The sequence below is a fragment of the Erythrolamprus reginae genome, chromosome 1 (genome assembly GCF_031021105.1).
Source record: "Erythrolamprus reginae isolate rEryReg1 chromosome 1, rEryReg1.hap1, whole genome shotgun sequence".
In the NCBI taxonomy this organism is placed as follows: domain Eukaryota; kingdom Metazoa; phylum Chordata; class Lepidosauria; order Squamata; family Dipsadidae; genus Erythrolamprus; species Erythrolamprus reginae.
The window spans coordinates 21,136,349-21,156,686 of NC_091950.1; the positions used below are offsets into that span (position 1 = coordinate 21,136,349).

Here is a 20,338-nt window from a genome sequence, read left to right on the forward strand (position 1 = left end):
GTGGATGATTCAACCATTTACTGACCTCATTTCTGCTTAGCAGATCCCCTAATTATGTGGGGTTTGTTTTTTTAAAAATCTACAGGTAGTCCTCAATTTACAACAGTTCATTTAGTGACCATTCAAATTAACAATGGCACTGGGGGGGAGGGGAATGACTTAGGGCCGTTTTTCACACTTACAACTATTGTCTTGCAGCTTTTGCAATATCTATTCAACACCTCATCCTTGTTCCCAGAATCCTCTGGGCAAGTTGCTTAGTTCTCCTCCCTCCCTTTTCTCTCTGTCTGTACCAAGAGCTTTTTTTTTTTTTTACAGAGCAAAGCTCTCCACTTCCCCCACAGCTTCCAAAGAAACAGGGACTTACCTAAATGTAGGGACCTGTCTTAGGGCCGACGCCCATACTTCTGGTTCCCTGTGGATACAACCATCAGATGATGTTACAAGAGGTTCTGGCTTTTTGTCAACCTGTTTCTAATGATTCTTGACGAACTTTTCTTTTATGTACACTGAGAGCATATGCACCAAGACAAATTCCTTGTGTGTCCAATCACACTTGGCCAATAAAGAATTCTATTCTATTCTACAGTGTTCCCTCGATTTTCGCGGGTTCGAACTTCGTGAATAGCCTATACCACGGTTTTTCAAAAAATATTAATTTAAAAATACTTAGCGGGTTTTTTTCTATACCCATGGTTTTTCCTGCCCGATGACGTTATACGTCATCGGCAAATTAATATTTTTTGCAAATAAATAACAAAAAATAATAATTATTGTTAATAAATAATTATGTTTATAAATATCAGAATCACTAAGTGTCTTATTCAATGGTGACTACCAGTAATAATGGTGAGTAAATTGTTGTTAAGGGAATGGGAAATGGTAATTTAGGGGTTTAAAGTGCTAAGGGATGGCTTGTGATATTGTCCATAACCAAAAATAGTGTATTTACTTCCGCATCTCTACTTCGCGGAAATTTGACTTTCACGGGTGGTCTCGGAACGCATCCCCCGCGAAAATTGAGGGAATACTGTATTCTATTCTGTTCTATTCTATTCTATTCCGGCACCTTGGATTGTATCTCTCATACAATATCTCTGCTATTTGCAAGCACGGGCCTGTATTTTGTACTACAGTATTTCGAATAATCTCCAGAATTACCTCTAGTAGATCTAAGTAATCCCAAGAAAGCTATCTCCGAAGAGCATACTAATCCAGTAGGATTACTTCCAAGGGTAACAGACAGTATCTTTGTTTCTTTTTCTCTCCATTCTATACACATCCAAGCATCCATTAATTTCAAACAAAGACACTTAGTGTTTTTCAAATTTAGCAACGTTAAGATGTTGGCAGTTAAGCAGCTGGGAACTGAAGTCCGCGCATCTTAGAAGTTGCCAAGTTTGGAAAAACACAAGTTTAAACATTGCGGTAGGAGGAACTATATAAGTTTCTGAATCCAATTGCTTCTTTTTCTGAGGATTTGATCTTGTCTGCATTAAGGAATCTAATTTAGCCAAGGTATATCTGTTGACCAACTGCCAAGGCAGTTGACAAAGGTCAATTGGTAGTTTACTGCCAAGTGTCCAGTTCCAACTGTGAAACCCATCCTCCCCTGCCTTGTCTAAATTTTTAAAGGAGAATCTTCAGCAGCAATGTGTTTTGCAGATACAGTGGTACCTCTACCTAAGAACACCTCTACTTACGAACTTTTCTAGATAGGAACCGGGTGTTCACGATTTTTTTTGCCTCTTCTCAAGAACCGTTTTCCACTTACAAACCTGAGCCTCCGAAACTGTAACCGGAAAAGGCAGGGAGATGCCTCTGTGGGACCTCTCTAGGAATCTCCTGGGAGGAAACAAGGCCGGAAAAGGTGGGGAGAAGCCTGTGGGGCCTCTCTAGGAATCTTCTGGGAGGAAACAAGGCCGGAAAAGGTGGGGAGAAGCCTCTGTGGGGCCTCTCTAGGAATCTCCTGGGAGGAAACAAGGCCGGAAAAGGTGGGGAGAAGCCTCTGTGGGGCCTCTCTAGGAATCTCCTGGGAGGAAACAAGGCCGGAAAAGGCAGAGAGATGCCTCTGTGGGACCTCTCTAGGAATCTCCTGGGAGGAAACAAGGCCGGAAAAGGTGGGGAGAAGCCTCTGTGGGGCCTCTCTAGGAATCTTCTGGGAGGAAACAAGGCCGGAAAAGGTGGGGAGAAGCCTCTGTGGGGCCTCTCTAGGAATCTCCTGGGAGGAAACAGGGCCTCCACCCTCCCTGTGGTTTCCCCAATCGCACACATTATTTGCTTTTACATTGATTCCTATGGGAAAAATTGCTTCTTCTTACAAATTTTTCTACTTAAGAACCTGGTCACGGAGCGAATTAAGTTCATAAGTAGAGGTACCACTGTATTAGCCAAATACATTTGGATAAAATCATTCTTTATTTATATGATAAGCCTACACCAGGGCAGTAGTGGGTTCCTACACCGGTAGTAAAAGTTGAGCTGCACGTGTAGCTTTGCTTTCCCTGCGGGCGCACGTCCCAACGTGTTTTTGCTTCTGTGCATGCGCAGAAGCAAAACAATTGCTAAAATCTCACACGTGTCCCCTCACAAAATCTTGCCTCCTGCACATGCGCAGAAGCAAAAACACACTGGGACGCACATGCGCGCCCGCAGAAGTAAAGCTGTGGAACTGGTAGCACCAGCAATTGGAATCCACCCCTGCACCAGTGGTGTCAAACTCAATGTCATTGAGGGCCGCATCAGGTTTGTGCTTGACCTCGGGAGGAATGTGGCCAAAATGGGTGTGGCCAGCCCAAAGTCACTTGTGTCAGGGGCGCCTGTGGTGGGCCGAGTGCTTTGCCAGAGAAATGCTCCTGAGCTCTGTTTTCAGCTATGATTGGCCTGCAACTCTCCGCCAGTGAAAAACAGCTCGAGAGGCGGCCCTCCCGAGCTCCGTTTTCACTGGCAGAGGCCTATCCTTTGCAGTTTTCAGGGTGGCCCTGCTACGTACAGAGCTACAGTGGTACCTCTATTCTACAGTGGTACCTTGGAGAGGGGCAGCATACAAATCCAAACAAACAAACAACAAATAAATAAATAAATAAACAAACAAACAAATAAATAAACAAACTTAATTCGTTCTGTGACCAGGTTCTTAAGTAGAAAAGTTTGTAAGTAGAAGCAATTTTTCTCATAGGAATCAATGTAAAAGCAAATAATGTGTGCAAACCCATTAGGAAAGAAATAAAAGCTCGGAATTTGGGTGGGAGGAGGAGGAGGAGGAAGAAGAGGAAGAGGACAGTCGCTGCCAAAGGAAGAAGGGCAGGGGAAGAGAATCAAAAAAATCCAAAACTTTAAGGCTTAAAAAAAAAAAAAGGGACTCTGAGACGGCAAGAAGGAGCACGTGCCTCCCATACACCCAGCGCCAGGCTGCCTCCTATACACTGCGCCAGAGAGAGAAACCCAAGGGGAATGGCAGGAAACGGTCCAGGCCTTCATGCCGCTCTCAAATTTCCTGGGAAATTCTTCTGGGCTCGGGTTCTTAAGTAGAAAATGGTTCTTGAGAAGAGGCAAAAAAATCTTGAACACCCGGTTCTTACCGTGTTTCCCCGATAGTAAGGCAGTGTCTTACTATCTTTTTACCCCCAAAAGCCCCACTGTGTCTTACTTTGGGGGTATGTGTTATATTGTCCCGGGCACCGGGGCCGGCTCGTCTTCGGGCTTCGGCCCGGGCGAGGCCTCTTCTCCTCCGGGCGGGCGGCGTTAGGCGGCGTTGCGCGGCAGGCGCGGCTGCCCGTCGGGCCCGGCCTCCATCCCTCCTGCGCCGTGGTGGGGCCGGTCTGCGATGCGCGTCCTGGGGGCGCCCGGCTGGCCGGCTCCGGAGGCTGCGGCTCTTTCTGCTGCTGCCCAACGCCGAGGATGCCCCGCGCCCAGCCCGGCTACGGCAGCAGGCAGGCAGGCAGCCCCAGGCGCGGCGGGGAGAGCAAAGGCGGCTTCGGCCCGGGCGAGGCGTCTTCTCCTCCGGGCGGGCGGCGTTAGGCGGCGTTGCGTGGCAGGCGCGGCTGCCCGGAGGAGAAGAGGCCTCGCCCGGGCCGAAGCCACCTTTGCTCTCCCCGCCGCGCCTCGGGCTGCCTGCCTGCCTGCTGCCCAACACCGAGGATGCCCCGCGCCCAGCCCGGCTACGGCAGCAGGCAGGCAGGCAGCCCCAGGCGCGGCGGGGAGACCAAAGGCGGCTTCGGCCCGGGCGAGGCCTCTTCTCCTCCGGGCGGGCGGCGTTGCGCGGCTGGCCTCCATCCCTCCTGCGCCGCGGCGGGGCCGGTCTGCGATGCGCGTCCTGGGGGTGGCCGGCTCCAGAGGCTGCGGCTCCTCCCGCTGCTGCCCAACACCGAGGATGCCCCGCGCCCAGCCCGGCTACGGCAGCAGGCAGGCAGGCAGCCCCAGGCGCGGCGGGGAGACCAAAGGCAGCGGCGGGAGTAGCGGACGCCTCCCTCGCTTTTAGTACCGTGTTTCCCCAAAAGTAAGACATATGTCTTACTTTCGGGGTATGGCTTATATTAGCCGACCCCCCTGAAACCCCCCATATGTCTTACAATCGGGGGGGTCTTACTATCGGGGAAACACGGTATCTAGAGAAGTTCTTAAGTAGAGGCATTCTTAGGTAGAGGTACCACTGTATGTTGAAAATTAGCATAGCTACCACTGATTGGCTGAGAAAGCGGCGGCAGAATCGAACGTCTGTCCCTGACTGGACGGGCAGCTGGGAAACCCTTAAAAGGGGCTTCCCTCCCGCTCATAGCCAGTTCTTTTCTCAAGTTTCTGCTTGTAATAAAAGGTGCTCCAAAAAATTCCCTCTGGCTCATCTTCTTTGTTCCCGCTCTCGAATACAACAGCCCCGTGGGCCAGATCTATGCACCCTGCGGGCCAGATGTGGCCCCTTGATCTTGAGTTTGACCCACCGCTGGCTTACACTCATTGGAAGATAAATCTCAACTTACTTGTTCAAGCTCTTTCTAGAAAAAAAAGAAAAAAGAAAAAGGCATATAAGTGAGAAATGTCACCGCATCTTGTTTCTAACTTGCTCGAACATTGCAAAAGGGCCAAATTTGCAAAGAATGGTAGGGGCAAAATCTGAACTTCTGCCTCCATGGTTAGATGTGCTATCAGTTCCTTGTTTCTCATTTAGAATTAAATAGAAATAGCCTTTAGATTTATATACCGCTTCATCAATGTTCCCTCTATTTTTTTTGGTTCCATCCTAGTCTCCCTTAATTTTAAAATTTCAGCTAAAAATATTTGATACATACAGAATATAGTTGTCAGCTATGAATAAATTAACTGCCTTGAAATGGTCCTGGGTTGGGCCTAGAGGCAAAAAGGAGCTGTGACGTTCCTTCAATATACCAGGGTGATCTGACATAAAAAATATATATATAGCAAGAAAAAAATTCCCTTCTTTTTTATTAAAAGAAATTAATAATAAAACAAAACCGAAATCTATTACTATTATTACTATCTTTTCCTCTTTTTCCATCCCTGTCTCCTCCCCACTTGTGTGTGTGGTGTGTTGTGTGTGTGTGAAAAGGGTGCGCGGGGGATTATTTTGGGGCGCGCACGCAGCTTACAGGAAACACTGCGTTTCATAGTGCTTTACAGCCCCATGTTTACAGACTCAGCATATTACCCCCAACCATTGGGTCCTCATTTTACCCACCTCGGAAGGATGGAGGGTTGAGTCAACCTTGAGCCAGTGGTGGGATTTGAACTGCTGAACCACAGCTAGCAGTTAGCTGAAGTAGCCTGCAATGCTGCACTCTAACCTAATCTATTGTGTTGTTTGAGAGTTACCTTTGTTTTTTTGAGCAATGTATATTATGGTTGCTTTCTATGGAAAAGCCTTCAAATTATGTCACCCATGAGAAGCACCGTTAAAATAAAGCAGATTCTCCCACCATAAGAGTAGCCTGTGTCTTGTGGTGCTAACTTAATCTGCACACCACACACGAATGCCTGGGGAAACTGGCTCACAAATGCAATAAATTACATTATTTAAATAAATATCATCCATTGCTTCCATTCCAGTTTTGAGAAGTGTACAGTACAGTACGTTCTTACAATGTACTCCATTTGGAGGCAGGAAAGGTACAAACGCTATTACGCTTGCTCTAAAGTAGGTTACATACATTTAAATTAAAAGAAGCCCAATCTTAAGGCACAATGAGATAATACTGGATCCGGAAGGCTTATAAACTAGTTGTAGACCAGCTATGTAAAGGGGAAAAGAATTTATCAGGTTGGTTTTTTTTTAAATTCTTTATTGTTTTTCCAACATCCAGCAAGGGTGGAATCTATGTCTAAAATTACATTTGTTAGATGTTGGTGTCATTTTCTTTTCTTTCTTGTACACAATTTTTTTCTTTCTTATTTTTTCTTTCTTTCTTTCTCTTTCTTTCTTTTTGTTGGTGGTGTTTTGCATTTTATTCTTGTTGAGATTAGATAGATAGATGGATGGATGGATGGATGGATGGATGGATGGATGGATAGATAGATGATAGATGTGTGTGTTGTATGTGTATGTGTGTGTGTGTACTGGGAACACTTAAATAACACAATATAACTCCAAGTAAATCAAACGTCTGAAATTAAATTGTCCACTTAAAGAAGCAACACTGATTGACAACCAATTTCACCTGCTGTTGTGCACATTCAACTTTGTACAGAACAAAGTATTCAATGAGAATATTTCATTCATTCAGATCTAGGATATGTTATTTGAGTGTTCCCTTTATTTTTTTCCACAGTGTGTGTGTGTATGTATGTATGTATGTATGTATGTATGTATGTATGTATGTTTGTATGTTTGTATGTGTATATATATATAGGCAAAGTTGGCTCTTCTATGGCATATGGACTTCAACTCCCAGTTAGCACGATTGGTTCAGGAATTCTGGGAGTTGAAGTCCATAAGTCATAGAAGAGCCAACTTTGCCTACCTCTGCTGTAGACAATCCATAGAGATGCTGCCAAATGCTATGGTCTCACCTGGATGGGCCATTTCTACCTTTTCTTTTGACCTTGGCTACTCTAGGTTCTACTCTTAGGTTCAACCTTCAAGGTTTTATTTTGTGACCAGAACATAGTACAATGAGACTTACACATAGTCATAGAGTTCATTCAAGGCATCTTTCCATTTTTCTGAGGAGCTGCAGAAAAGAACACGTGAAAATGTAAGCGAGAAGGGCATCACAATGACCTATGCCATGTTTCCCCATAAATGCAGCCTACCCTGAAAACAAGCTCTAGTCCGATTTTTCACATCTGCGCCTAATATAAGCCCTACCTCCCACTCCGAAAAATAAGCCCTGGTTAAGCCCCACCCACTGTCTGGTTCACCAAAATGGGGCGAGGTGTCGGCGTAAAAATCAAGCTAATGCAAGGGTGGGGAATGGAGAATTGGCGCTAGACTTATGGTTGGGGGTCACCACAACATGAGGAACTGTATTAAGAGATAGTGGCATTAGAAAGGTGAGAACCACTGATTCTTATCCCAAGAGGCAAATAATAATAATTTTTGTTTTCTCCATCGTTCCTAGCTGGGTGAGGCTTGACAGTAGCGAGAGGCAGAATTGGTACATGCCATACTAAACCTTTGGCCAAAATAGAACAGATTCATAAAATATACAATGTCCATATACAGTATGCCATTTTTTTCACTGTATATGATTTATTATTGTTTATAGTAGGGGCTATTTTTGCCAGCCCCAAAGTTCAAACTTTTCAATAATTAAGAGGGAGGGAGGGAAGGAAGGAAGGAAAGAAGGAAAGAAAGTATTAGAAAGAAAGAAAGAAAGAAGGAAGGAAGGAAAGGAGGAAGGAAGGAAGGAAAGTATTAGAAAGAAAGAAAGAAAGAAAGAAAGAAAGAAAGAAGGAAGGAAGGAAAGGAGGAAGGAAGGAAGGAAGGAAAGTATTAGAAAGAAAGAAAGGAAGGAAGGAAAGAAAGAAAGACAGGAAGGAAGGAAAGTATTAGAAAGAAAGAAAGACAGACAGGAAGGAAGGAAGGCAAGGAAGGAAGGAAGGAAGGAAGGAAGGAAGGAAGGAAGGAAGGAAGGAAGGAAGGAAGGAAGGAAAAATGATCCGTACTCGCAGTTATAGCCAAAGCAAGTTGGTTTGGTTGCATTGCAGCTTTCACAGGAGATAGCGTCATAGTGGTTGATGCCTGGAAAAAGAAGAAATGGCAAATTAATTAATCACCCAAGAAAATATGTATTATTTTATATTGAACATGCACATTTATACACGTATGCATGCACACTCACAGATGCACACACCTTATGCTCAATAGAAGAACAAATATTCTGCACACCAAAAATGTTACACAGCTGGGAAACAGAACGTTTCTGGAATCTTGGAGAGCTGTTTGATTTGTTATATTTTCTATTTCTTAAATGCTCTGGGAGTTGAAGTCCACCAGTCTTAAAGTTGCCAAAGTTGGAGACCCCTGCTTTAGAAGGCATGGACCTGGAACTCAAGGCATTGTTGGTGTCCCTCAAGGTAGTGTTTTTGGACCAACACTCTTCATTCTCTACATAAATGATCTCTCTGACCTTATTATCAGCAACTGTGTTCTCTTTGCCAATGATGTTAAAATATTTAATACCGCCGACTATACTGCTACTCTTCAAAAGGATCTTGACCATGTAGCTGAATGGTCTAACAACTGGCAACTTGAAATCTCAGCCAAGAAATGCCTCTGTCTTACACATTGGCAAAAAAAAAATCAGAACACAAAATACAAACTTGGTGGAAATGAACTTGTAGACGACCTTCACTCTGTCAAAGACCTTGGAGTATTCATATCCAGTGACCTAAATCCTAGAACCCACTGTAACAACATTGCCATTAAGAGTTGTAAATCGAATCTTACCTAGCTTCTCAAGTAGTGAATTCCAGCTGAGTTGATAAGGGAGATGTTCTCCCTTGAACCAAAACAACTGCCAAGGTCATCAAACCAATGGTTGCCTACTCATTGACCTACTCATTGTAGACTGCTTACTGCAACAGACTCATGGCAAAAATCCACAAAAAACAATATTAGATCCCATCCATAGTTCCCTCTAAGCTGAGCAGTGAGCAATCGCTCACTTAAAAATCATCATCAACTCAGAGTTTTCCAAACCTGCCCAGAAGCCGAGAGGGAAAGAGTGAGAGGGAAGGAGAGAGAGGAAGAGAGGAAGAGAGAGAAACAGATAGAAAAAAGAGAGGAAGGAAAAGAGAAAGAAAAAGAATGGGAGTAAGGAAGAGAGAAAGAAAATCAAAATCTAGTTTGAAACTAGCTCAACTATTTAAGTGGCATTTTGATATTGATAGAGTTGCCCTATTATGAGCTCACCGTTATAGACACACAGTACAGTATTTTATTTTGAAATTCTCTGAGGCAAAACAGGGTGGGTTTTTTATTTGTTTGTTTGTTTATTTATTTATTTATTATTTCTGTGCCGCCCAGTCCCAAAGGGACTGCCGCTCAGACACTATACTTTTCCGCCCCCCCCCCCCCAAAATTAGAGGGAACACTGTCCCAGCGAGAGAGAAATTTTGTGTAATTCTCCCCATCAAAACCCCAGTCTTGGTTGTCTTCTGAACAAAGTGAGAGAGAAATTCCCTGAGGATGGGACTCCCCAGCAAGAGTCCCAAAGCTCAGAAGACTAAACCTCTGGTCCCTGCAACATTGTCCTGGAGCGTGTATATTTGCCTTCATTCGTGTCTCCTGAATCACTGCAAGGTAGGTGCTATTTCAACCTTCTGAGACAAGATGATTCTGAGCAGAAGTCGGATACAGCAGGTTCTGACCAGTTCTGGAGACACCGGTAGCGGAAATTTTGAGTAGCTCAGAAACCCAGTAAATATCACCACTGGCTGGCCCTGCCTCTATCTATTCTTGGTCTCCCGAGTCCCAGCTGACCTGGAGGAAATGGGGATTTTGCAGTATCCTTCCGCTGGAGTGGGGAGATTTTACTGCATCCTTCCCCTGGAGTGGGGAGGGAAGGGAGAGTTTGCAGTATCCTTCCCCTGAAGTGGAGAGAGAATGGAGATTTTATTGTATCCTTCCCCTGGACTGGGGAGGGAATGGAGATTTTCAATTTCATTTTTTCAATTCAATTTATTAGATTTGTATGCCGCCCCTCTCCGTAGACTCTGAAGTATCTTTCCCCTGAAGTATCTTTCCTCCGTAGATTTTGAAGTATCCTTCCCCTGGAGTGAGGAAGGAATGGGGATTTTGCAGTCTCCTTCCCCTGAAGTGGAGAGAGAATGGAGATTTTACTGTATCCTTCCCCTGGAGTGAGGAGGGAATGGAAATTTTACTGTATCCTTCCCCTGGAGCGGTGTGGGAATGGGGATTTTGCAGTATCCTTCCCCTGGAGTGAGGAGGGAATGGAGATTTTGCAGTATCCTTGCCCTAGAGCGAGGAGGGAATGGGGATTTTGCAGTATCTTTCCTCTGGAGTGAGGAGGGAATGGGGATTCTGCAGTATCCTTCCCCTGGAGTGAGGGGATTCTGCAGTATCCTTCCCCTGGAGTGAGGAGGGAATGGGGATTTTGCAGTATCCTTCCCCTGGAGTGAGGAGGGAATGGGGATTTTGCAGTATCCTTCCCCTGGAGTGAGGAGGGAATGGGGATTTTGCAGTATCCTTCCCCTGGAGTGAGGAGGGAATGGGGATTTTGCAGTATCCTTCCCCTGGAGTGGGGAGAGAATGGAGATTTTATTGTATCCTTCCCCTGGAGTGGAGAGGGAAGCGAGATTTTGCAGTATCCTTCCCCTGCCATGCAAACCAGTCCTTACCCATCAAGCCATGCCACATCCACCAAGCCACGCTCACAGAATCAGTAGTAAAAAAAATTGAATCCCGTCACTGGATCTTCTGAGGAGACCACGTATGACACTAACATTGTGTGCAGAATCTCTTGTTTGTTATAAAGAATAGCTCTCCTCCCCAACTTACCACAGTGGTTTTCACACTTGTTTCTGCCTGAGAGAAAGGAGAAAAAGATTTCAACAGTTAACTAAGCCAAGGCTTTCCATCCATTCATTGTGTATTCCTTTGCAGGTCTACTGAGAAGTAAATCCCCTGCAATTTTTTTAAAAAGTTTTTGGATAGGTAACCAAAGAGCCGCTCAACAGACAGAAGATTCATGATTTTCAATTGCATTTACTGGAATTATCTTCAATAAGTTTTACCTTGGAAGAAACATTCTCACTGTTGTGTCTAGAACATCCACCGATCAGAATAAAAAGTTCACTCACTTACAGGATAATACTTTAAAAAGTATATTGATTACAAAATGTTTGGGTAAAAAAACTGGTTAAATAGTTCCAAATCTAATTTAGTCCCTTCCAGCAATATTCCCAGCTTAACTGCCTCTAAGATAAGAACCAGGTCCTGGACCAAAAGCCAAAGCTCAATTAGGGAAATTCCTTTGAAGTGATTCTGTCCGTCAAACAGACTGAAAGTTCTCTGTGGTTTATTCAGACAATGAGATTACATGAAGATGAGCTTACGTGGTTTAGAGCGATCTGCCAGCAAAGTGTTTCTTGAACTCTGGAGCTCCCACACGGCCACGATTTTTTATGAACGTTGTTTGCCATGCCCGCTTATCCCCAGACTGTCCCTTATATAGTGATCAGGTGTGGCCAAATGTTCCCTAGAGCTATTAATGCCAAGACCCCATTCTTTTCAGATACTCAGATTCTCTTCGATGGCTGGCATGATTAGGAAAAATCACTGGAAAAGGTGCAGAAAAGGGCAACAAGAATGATCAATGAAATGGAGCCCCTCCCTTATGAAACCAGGTTGCAACGCCTTGGTCTCTTCAGCCTTGAAAGACGGCGTTTAAGGGGCCAGCTGAGCCAGACGTGGACCCATCACATAGAAATATAGAAACAGAAGATTGACGGCAGAAAAAGACCTCATAGTCCATCTAGTCTGTCCTTATACTATTTCCTGTATTTTATCTTAGGATGAATATGTTTATCCCAGGCATGTTTAAATTCAGTTACTGTGGATTTACCAACCACGTCTGCTGGAAGTTTGTTCCAAGGATCTACTACTCTTTCAGTAAAATAACATTTTCTCACGTTGCTTCCGATCTTTCCCCCAACTAACTTCAGATTGTGTCCCCTTGTTCTTGTGTTCACTTTCCTATTAAAAGCACTTCCCTCCTGAACCTTATTTAACCCTTTAACATATTTAAACATTTCGATCATGTCCCCCCTTTTCCTTCTGTCCTCCAGACTATGCAGATTGAGTCCATGAAGTCTTTCCTGATAAGTTTTGTGCTTAAGACCTTCCACCATCTTTGTAACCCGTCTTTGGACCCGTTCAATTTTATCACAACATTCACCAACTGCCCCATCAAAAGAGGAATTTCTCTGTGAAGAGTTATTGCCAGTTGCTCTATTAAGGAAACATACCCACAGGGTGCCATCTTAGAAGAAGGGGCAGATCAGCGGCCCGTCTTGGGAGGTTCCACTGGCCGGGCATTAGAGGGTGCCCCATTTTAGAAGAGGCGTCTCCACTTCATGGTCCATACTGCAGCAGCCCCCCACCTTAAGAAGAGCCACCTTAAGAAGAGGCACCCAGATGCAAGAACGCTGGCAATTTAAGTAGATTTAAGTAGTAGATTTAAGAGTAGTAGATGCTTGGAACAAACTTCCAGCAGACGTGCTTGGTAAATCCACAGTAACTGAATGTAAACATGCCTGGGATAAACATATATCCATCCTAAGATAAAATACAGAAAATAGTATAAGGGCAGACTAGATGGACCAGGAGGTCTTTTTCTGCCGTCAGTCTTCTATGTTTCTATGTTTAACAGCAGCCCCATTAGCCTAATTACCCCCAGCCACAGGTGATCTCCCTTATTTCCTATAGTATTTCCGCAGTTGATCTTTCCTTGACATTGCCTTGCGTCTGCGCACATCTATGAATGTCTCCCCTTCCGAATCCAATGATGAGCCGGGGTGGCGCAGCAGGTAGAGTGCTGTACTGCAGGCCACTGAAGCGGACTGTAGATCTGAAGGTCACCGGTTCAAATCTCATCACCGGCTCAAGGTTGACTCAGCCTTCCATCCTTCCGAGGTGGGTAAAATGAGGACCCGGATTGTGGGGGCAGTATGCTGGCTCTGTTAAAAAGTGCTATTGCTAACATGTTGTAAGCCGCCCTGAGTCTAAGGAGAAGGGCGGCGTAAAAAATCTAATAAATAGCCCCAAGGAGGAGGGCTGTGTGGACAACTGTCGGTTCAGGAAGATTACGTGCAGTCGAGCAAAAACATAGCAATTTTGGTCTCTCTGTATCAAATTCCTATAATGTTCTTGCAGATTTAAATAGTAAGGATGTTGTAGGTATTAGCAAGTCCCCTCAGACGGGCTACAAGACGGGCTACAAGAATGGTGAAAGGTCTTAAGCATAAAACGTATCAGGAAAGACTTCATGAACTCAATCTGTATAGTCTGGAGGACAGAAGGAAAAGGGACATGATCGAAACATTTAAATATGTTAAAGGGTTAAATAAGGTCCAGGAGGGAAGTGTTTTTAATAGGAAAGTGAACACAAGAACAAGGGGACACAATCTGAAGTTAGTTGGGGGAAAGATCAAAAGCAACATGAGAAAATATTATTTTACTGAAAGAATAGTAGATCCTTGGAACAAACTTCCAGCAGACATGGTTGGTAAATCCACAGTAACTGAATTTAAACATGCCTGGGATAAACATATATCCATCCTAAGATAAAATACAGAAAATAGTATAAGGGCAGACTAGATGGACCAGGAGGTTTTTTTCTGCTGTCAGACTTCTATGTTTCTATGTTTCTATGTTAAGAAGAGCCGCCTTAAGAAGAGGCGCCCAGATGCAAGAACGCTGGTAATTTAAGTAGTAGATTTAAGTAGTAGATTTAAGAGTAGTAGATCCTTGGAACAAACTTCCAGCAGACGTGGTTGGTAAATCCACAGTAACTGAATTTAAACATGCCGGGGATAAACATATATCCATCCTAAGATAAAATACAGGAAATAGTATAAGGGCAGACTAGATGGACCATGAGGTCTTTTTCTGCTGTCAGTCTTCTGTGTTTCTATGTTTAACAGCAGCCCCATTACCCTAATTACCCCCAACCACTGGTGATCTCCCTTATTTCCTATAGTACTTCCGCAGTTGCTCTTTCCTTGACATTGCCCGCGCCTGCGCACATCAATGAATGCCTCCTCTTCTGAATCCAGTGAAGATAATGATGATGAATCACTCATGGGGCGACTATCTAACGGGCTGCCTGTAATTACCTCCTCTGTGGATCCCACGTCACTTTCACTACCTGCTACAGATGCTTCGCTGTCGGAAGCAGTCGGCAGTAAAACTGGCCTCTGACAATGGGAGGATTCTCCCACATCAACCCCCGCAATGCTTGGAGCAGGAGCTGGCCCAGAGCCAACCACAACACGTTCCCATCGACGTTCAGACTAATTCAGAATAGAAGAAGGACAGCTCACCTTCAGCTATGGCGACCTGTAGCATTTTGATTTGTTCTTCAAAAATAGAGTCCAGTTTTTTTGGAAGATCACCTGGGAAAACCAAGAGATCCAACAGGTCAGAAATACGACACCCACAAAGCCAAAACAACTAGCATGATCGTGAAGCAATCAGCCACCCAACCAAATGTAATCAGTCAACGGAATATATATTTTTTCAATGGCTATTTATGGCTGGACTCGGAAGAAGGTAGATGGGAGAACGGTGGAAGAATTTAAACTTTGGGGCTGGGAATGATCATTATATATTCCAAAGACTGCAACAAAGTCCTAGACCAGTATACAGTGGTACCTCATCTTACGAACGCCTCTTCTAACGAACTTTTCAAGATACGAACCCGGTGTTTAAGATTTTTTTGCCTCTTCTTCCGAACTATTTTCACCTTACGAACCCAAGCAGCTGCTGCTGGGATGAAGGGGTTTCTTTTTTCCCCCTTTTTTGAAGAAAGAAAAGGGAGGGGCAGCTTGGAGTAGGAAAGATTTTGCATGCTTGCAAAGGCACTGAAACGGTGTCTTTTTAAGAAAGAAAAGGGAGGGGCAGCTTGGAGGAGTAAAGATTTTGCATGCTTGCAAAGGCACTGAAACGGTGTCTTTTTAAGAAAGAAAAGGGAGGGGCAGCTTGGAGGAGCAAAGATTTTGCATGCTTGCAAAGGCACTGAAACGGTGTCTTTTTAAGAAAGAAAAGGGAGGGGCAGCTTGGAGGAGTAAAGATTTTGCATGCTTGCAAAGGCACTGAAACGGTGTCTTTTGAAGAAAGAAAAGGGAGGGGCGCCCCCCTTGCCTTTCTTCCTTCCCACTCACCTGTTCTGTCTGGGTGCCCCCAGACTTCAACACCAACTGGAAAAAACAGCCAGACACGCTGGTACAAACAAAGGCACTTTATAGTTTGAAAAATAAACACAGAGAAAAACCTGTTCTTCCCAACAGGCAGGCTTTGAGACTTCACAGCAGAGTCCTGACGGCCAGACAATACAGCAGACTTCTTGCTGGCACACCCACCAATGTAGAGAATAAGACCCACACCTTTTCCCCCCAAGGTTTCAGTATTCAAAGTCACAAACCAGAATTCCAAGACGCCAAAGATCACAGCCAGGTCCCAGGACTCCCAAAGATAATACTCCACAAGCCAGGAAGGGTGGGTCTGCCTTTTCAGCCTTTCCGGAGAGCACCACACCCAAACCCAGCTGTTGCCTCTTTAGTGCTGAAAGTACCTGGCTAATTGTCCCCTTCGTTGTGTTGCTCTTCTCTGCTGGAGATCGATGATTGCTTGTGCATTTTCATCTAAGGAATCCAGGCTGCTTGCTGGGGAGAGCTCCCCCGAGGGGGACTCTGGCTGTCCTCCCTCTCCCTCAGCCTGAGATTCCTCCTCCCCGTCTGCCTGAACCTCCTGTTCCTCATCCTCCCCCTCTGAGCAGGAAGCCGGCAGAGGATCAGCCGTTCCCTGAGGGGCCTCAGACGGAATCACAACACTCACCCTTTAGCCTAGCCTTGCTTCTTCCACCCGCCCCCTTTAGCTGCTCCTCCCTGCCCTCTGTTCGCCTCCCTTCAAAAGTTTGGGATTTTCCTGAAGGATTTGCACGTATTATTTGGTTTTACATTGATTCCTATGGGAAACATTGTTTCATCTTACGAACCTTTCACCTTACGAACCTCCTCCTGGAACCAATTAAGTTCGTATGATGAGGTACCACTGTATAGGTATAGTGGTTAACTGTGGCTACTTTGTGGATTAACTTCCGCATGCGCAAAACTCTCCCAACAGGATTTAGTAAATATGCAGAATATATCCGGATCAGAGGATTTTCAGCTCTCCCAGAATTCGGACAATTCAGCCACCGGATTTACAAAATCCCTTTGGTTTAGGGAGATAATGGCTGAGATTACACTCCATACTGCGCCATAATATGATTTGTTTTGACTTAACACAATGCTTTACCTACATACCAGGGACAGATCCCTCTTACCTGCGGCTAACAGTGCACTGTGCATGCAGCATGAGGATTCTCGCATTCATGCGCATATCCAGGGGGTGATTTTGCTTCTGTGCATGCGCAGGAAGAAAACATGCACCAAAATCTTGCGAGGGGATGCGCGCGAGAGAGAGGTTTTGGTAGTTTTTGCTCCCGCGCAATTATTCTTCCAGGTGTGTGTGGGGGGAATCCAAATCACTTTAAACACTCAGGTTATGAAAAAGCAACTCTTGTGAATGGCAGGAGTTTTTACTATTTGAATTTAATAGAAATATTGTGGTTCACTTTGGACTTTTAGGCTAGAAACCAGAAGTCTGTAAATTCTAGTCGTGCCAACTCAGTGACTTTGGGGTAGTCCCTTTCTTTCAGTACTAGGAAAAAGAACGGTAACTAATTCTGAAATCTTACTAAGAACACTGCCAGGGACTGGTTAAGGCAGTGACCAGGAATCAATATTGACTCAACACTCCTTACAATTACAGGTAGTCCTCAACTTATATGACCATAATTAAGTCCAAAATGTATATTGTTAAGTTTCACTTAACAATATACATTTTGTTATATGGAATAGAATAGAATAGAATAGAATAGAATTTTTATTGGCCAAGTGTGATTGGACACAAAAGGAATTTGTCTTGGTGCATATGCTCTCAACGTACATAAAATAAAATATACATTTGTCAAGAATCATGTGGTACAACACTTAATGATTGTCATAGGGGTCAAATAAGCAATGAAGAAGCAATATTAATAAAAATCTTAGGATATAAGCAACAAGTTACAGTCATACAGTCAACATGGGAGGAAATGGGTGATAGGAATGATGAGAAAAACTAGTAGAATAGAAGTGCAGATTTAGTAGAAAGTCTGACAGTGTTGAGGGAATTATTTGTTTAATAGAGTGATGGCGTTCGGGAAAAAACTGTTCTTGTGTCTAGTTGTCTTGGTGTGCAGTGCTCTGTAGCGACGTTTTGAGGGTAGGAGTTGAAACAGTTTGTGTCCAGGATGTGAGGGGTCAGTAAATATTTTACCCGCCCTCTTTTTGACTCATGCAGTATACATATCCCAGCGACCAATTAGGTCACATAGAGTCAGCCTTCTCTGGGTCCCATCAGCTAAGCAATGCCAGCTGATGGGACCATGGGGAAGGGTCTTCTCTGTTGCAGCCCCAGGCCTCTGAAGCCAACTCCCCCCAGAGATTTGTACCGCCCCCACTCTCCTTGCCTTCTGAAAGGCATTGAAAACACACTTGTGCCAGCAGGCTTGGCGCCATGAGTGATAGTTTCTGCTCCAACCAGTAGCATGAATGAGGGATGGTTGAATGTTATTTATACTGGGTTTTATTTTTGACTTGTTTTTATTCTATGCATTGGACTATTTTTTTCTTTGTTACTATTGTATTGCTGTAAGCTGCCCTGAGTCCACTAGAAGGGTGGCCTATAAATTAGATAGATAGATAGATAGATAGATAGATAGATAGATAGATAGATAGATAGATAGATGATAGGCAGGTAGGTAGGTAGGTAGGTAGGTAGATAGGTAGATAGATAGATAGATAGATAGATAGTTAGATAGATAGTTGATAGATAGATAGATAGATAGATAGATAGATAGATATAGATAGATAGATAGATAGATTAGATATAGATAGATGGATAGATAAGATAGATAGATAGAATATAGATAGATGAGATAGATAGATAGATAGATAGATATATAGATGATAGATAGATAGATAGATAAAATAGATAGATAGATAGATAGATAGATGATAGACAGACAGACAGACAGACAGACAGATTTACTTACTTACTTACTTACTTACTTACTTACTTACTTACTTACTTACTTACTTACTTACTTACTTACTTACTTACTTACTTACAGCTTTGGGGGTCTGGTGTGTGAGCGCATGCGTCCCAGTGAGAATTTGCTTCTGTGCATACGCAGGAAGTAAAATCTTGTGAGAGCACGCACATGCGCGTAAGAGGTCGCCAATTTTTTGCTTCCACATGTGCATGGAAGCAAAAAAAAAAGGTGAATGAAATTTTTTTCTGTGCATGTGTGGAAGCAAAAAATCCCTTGTGAGATTTTGCTTCCTACCAGTTCCATTTCATACCAATCCAAGTAAAAGCATTTGCATCTACCTGATGATTAAATATAGCAAAGGTAATTCACAGTGAAGGCAAGAAAACTACTATGAACTGTAGTAATGTCTCTGTATTTACCTGGTTTGTAGCTGTGGTTTTGGAACAACATATCAAGTTTTCCATACACGGTGGCAGCTATGGTGTGCAACTTCTCCACAGCTGCAGAGACATGGTTGGGGTGGGGGAAGGAGAGAAAGCAAGAGAATTTTATGCACCCAGCCCATCTCCATCTAGATTTTTTCTAGAAATATCGGAAATCTGAATGTCAGGGCTTGATAAAAGTGGCGGTATGCTACTTATTATCTTGAAATGTTCATCTTCCAATTTATTCCAGTTTTAGTAGATACATTACAGAAGAGTCCTCACTTCTCCACTCGTAACAGAATACCCTACGCCAGTGTTTCCCAACCTTGGCAACTTGAAGATATTTGGACTTCAACTCCCAGAATTCCCCAGCCAGCGTTCGCTGGCTGGGGAATTCTGGGAGTTGAAGTCCAGATATCTTCAAGTTGCCAAGGTTAGGAAACACTGCCTTACGCAACCAGACTTGAAATCCTAGGTTTAGAAAGCTTAGAGCTACGTCACCTTAAACACGACCTAAGCATAGCCCATAGAATCATTTGCTACAACATCCTTCCTGTCAACGACTACTTCAGCTTCAACCACAACAATACGCAGCACACAACAGATTAAAAACTCAAAGTAAACCGCTCCGAACTTGACTGTAGGAAATACGACTTAAGCAACTGAGTAGTTACTACACTCACTACACTACACTCATTATCTGACTCAGTATAATAATAATAATAATAATAATAATAATAATAATAATAATTTATTAGATTTGTATGCCACCCCTCTCCGAAGACTCATCACCAACCCCCCAAAACATTACCCTTAGACTATCCACTATTGACCTCACCTGATTCCTAAGAGGTCAGTAAGGGGTGTGCACAAGTGCACCAGCGTGCCTACTGCCCCCACTGCCCCTAATAATGTTTATCTATTTATAGTACCAATATCATGTATATAAACATTGTTATATTTTTGTATACTACCAATATGTACTTGACTAAATAAAATATAAAATAAAATAAAATAAATTCTGAGGACTTCACGCCTGTGGCAATGAGTTCCACAAGCTGAACTAGGATTCTGTTAAAGGCTGCCTGTTTTATAGGGGCAGAATACTGACTATTTCAACAAGCAGAAATGAGCTCCAGGTAGCCCAATATCTTGAACCCTTAACAGAGTTTAGAACAGGGGTCTCCAACCTCCGGCCCACTACCGGGCTGCAGCTTGTTCTGAACTGGGCCGCAGAAATGACAGACGAACACCGACATATGCAGCTCCACTTGCACGCAGAGAGAGTAGTTCCATTTGTGGGAGTGGGTGGCATGCTGCCCCTGCCATTCACGCAAATGAAGTGTCACACACACACAAACACTCAGGTGTGCCACTCACCCCCTGCCAGCCTGCAAAGCCAGAAAGGTTGGAGACCGCTGGTTTAAAACAGGGGCGTCAAACTCAACCCTCAATGTGGCCCACTGGGTGCTTAGATCTGGCCTGTGGGGGAAGTTTTATGAATGGTTGGAAATTAAAAATAATTGAGAATTATTTTCTTTTACATACTTTTGAAGAAATACATGATGACTTAAT

At 43.9% G+C, this 20,338-nt stretch overlaps 1 protein-coding gene across 3 annotated transcripts in view; it reads right to left on the reverse strand.

The window, feature by feature from the left end:
- The window catches only part of IZUMO4 (IZUMO family member 4), a 43,130-nt gene that overhangs the window by 10,275 nt on the left and 12,517 nt on the right, over positions 1 to 20,338 (reverse strand). For all 3 annotated transcript variants that reach the window (XM_070746803.1, XM_070746794.1, XM_070746785.1), the window contains exons 2-8: positions 18,758 to 18,838; positions 14,521 to 14,592; positions 10,976 to 11,002; positions 8,119 to 8,194; positions 7,134 to 7,181; positions 4,977 to 4,991; positions 368 to 415 (exon numbers count right to left, since the gene is read on the reverse strand). In XM_070746803.1, the coding sequence (XP_070602904.1) occupies positions 368 to 415; positions 4,977 to 4,991; positions 7,134 to 7,181; positions 8,119 to 8,194; positions 10,976 to 11,002; positions 14,521 to 14,592; positions 18,758 to 18,838 (367 nt within the window). The remainder of the gene's footprint in view (positions 1 to 367; positions 416 to 4,976; positions 4,992 to 7,133; positions 7,182 to 8,118; positions 8,195 to 10,975; positions 11,003 to 14,520; positions 14,593 to 18,757; positions 18,839 to 20,338) is intronic.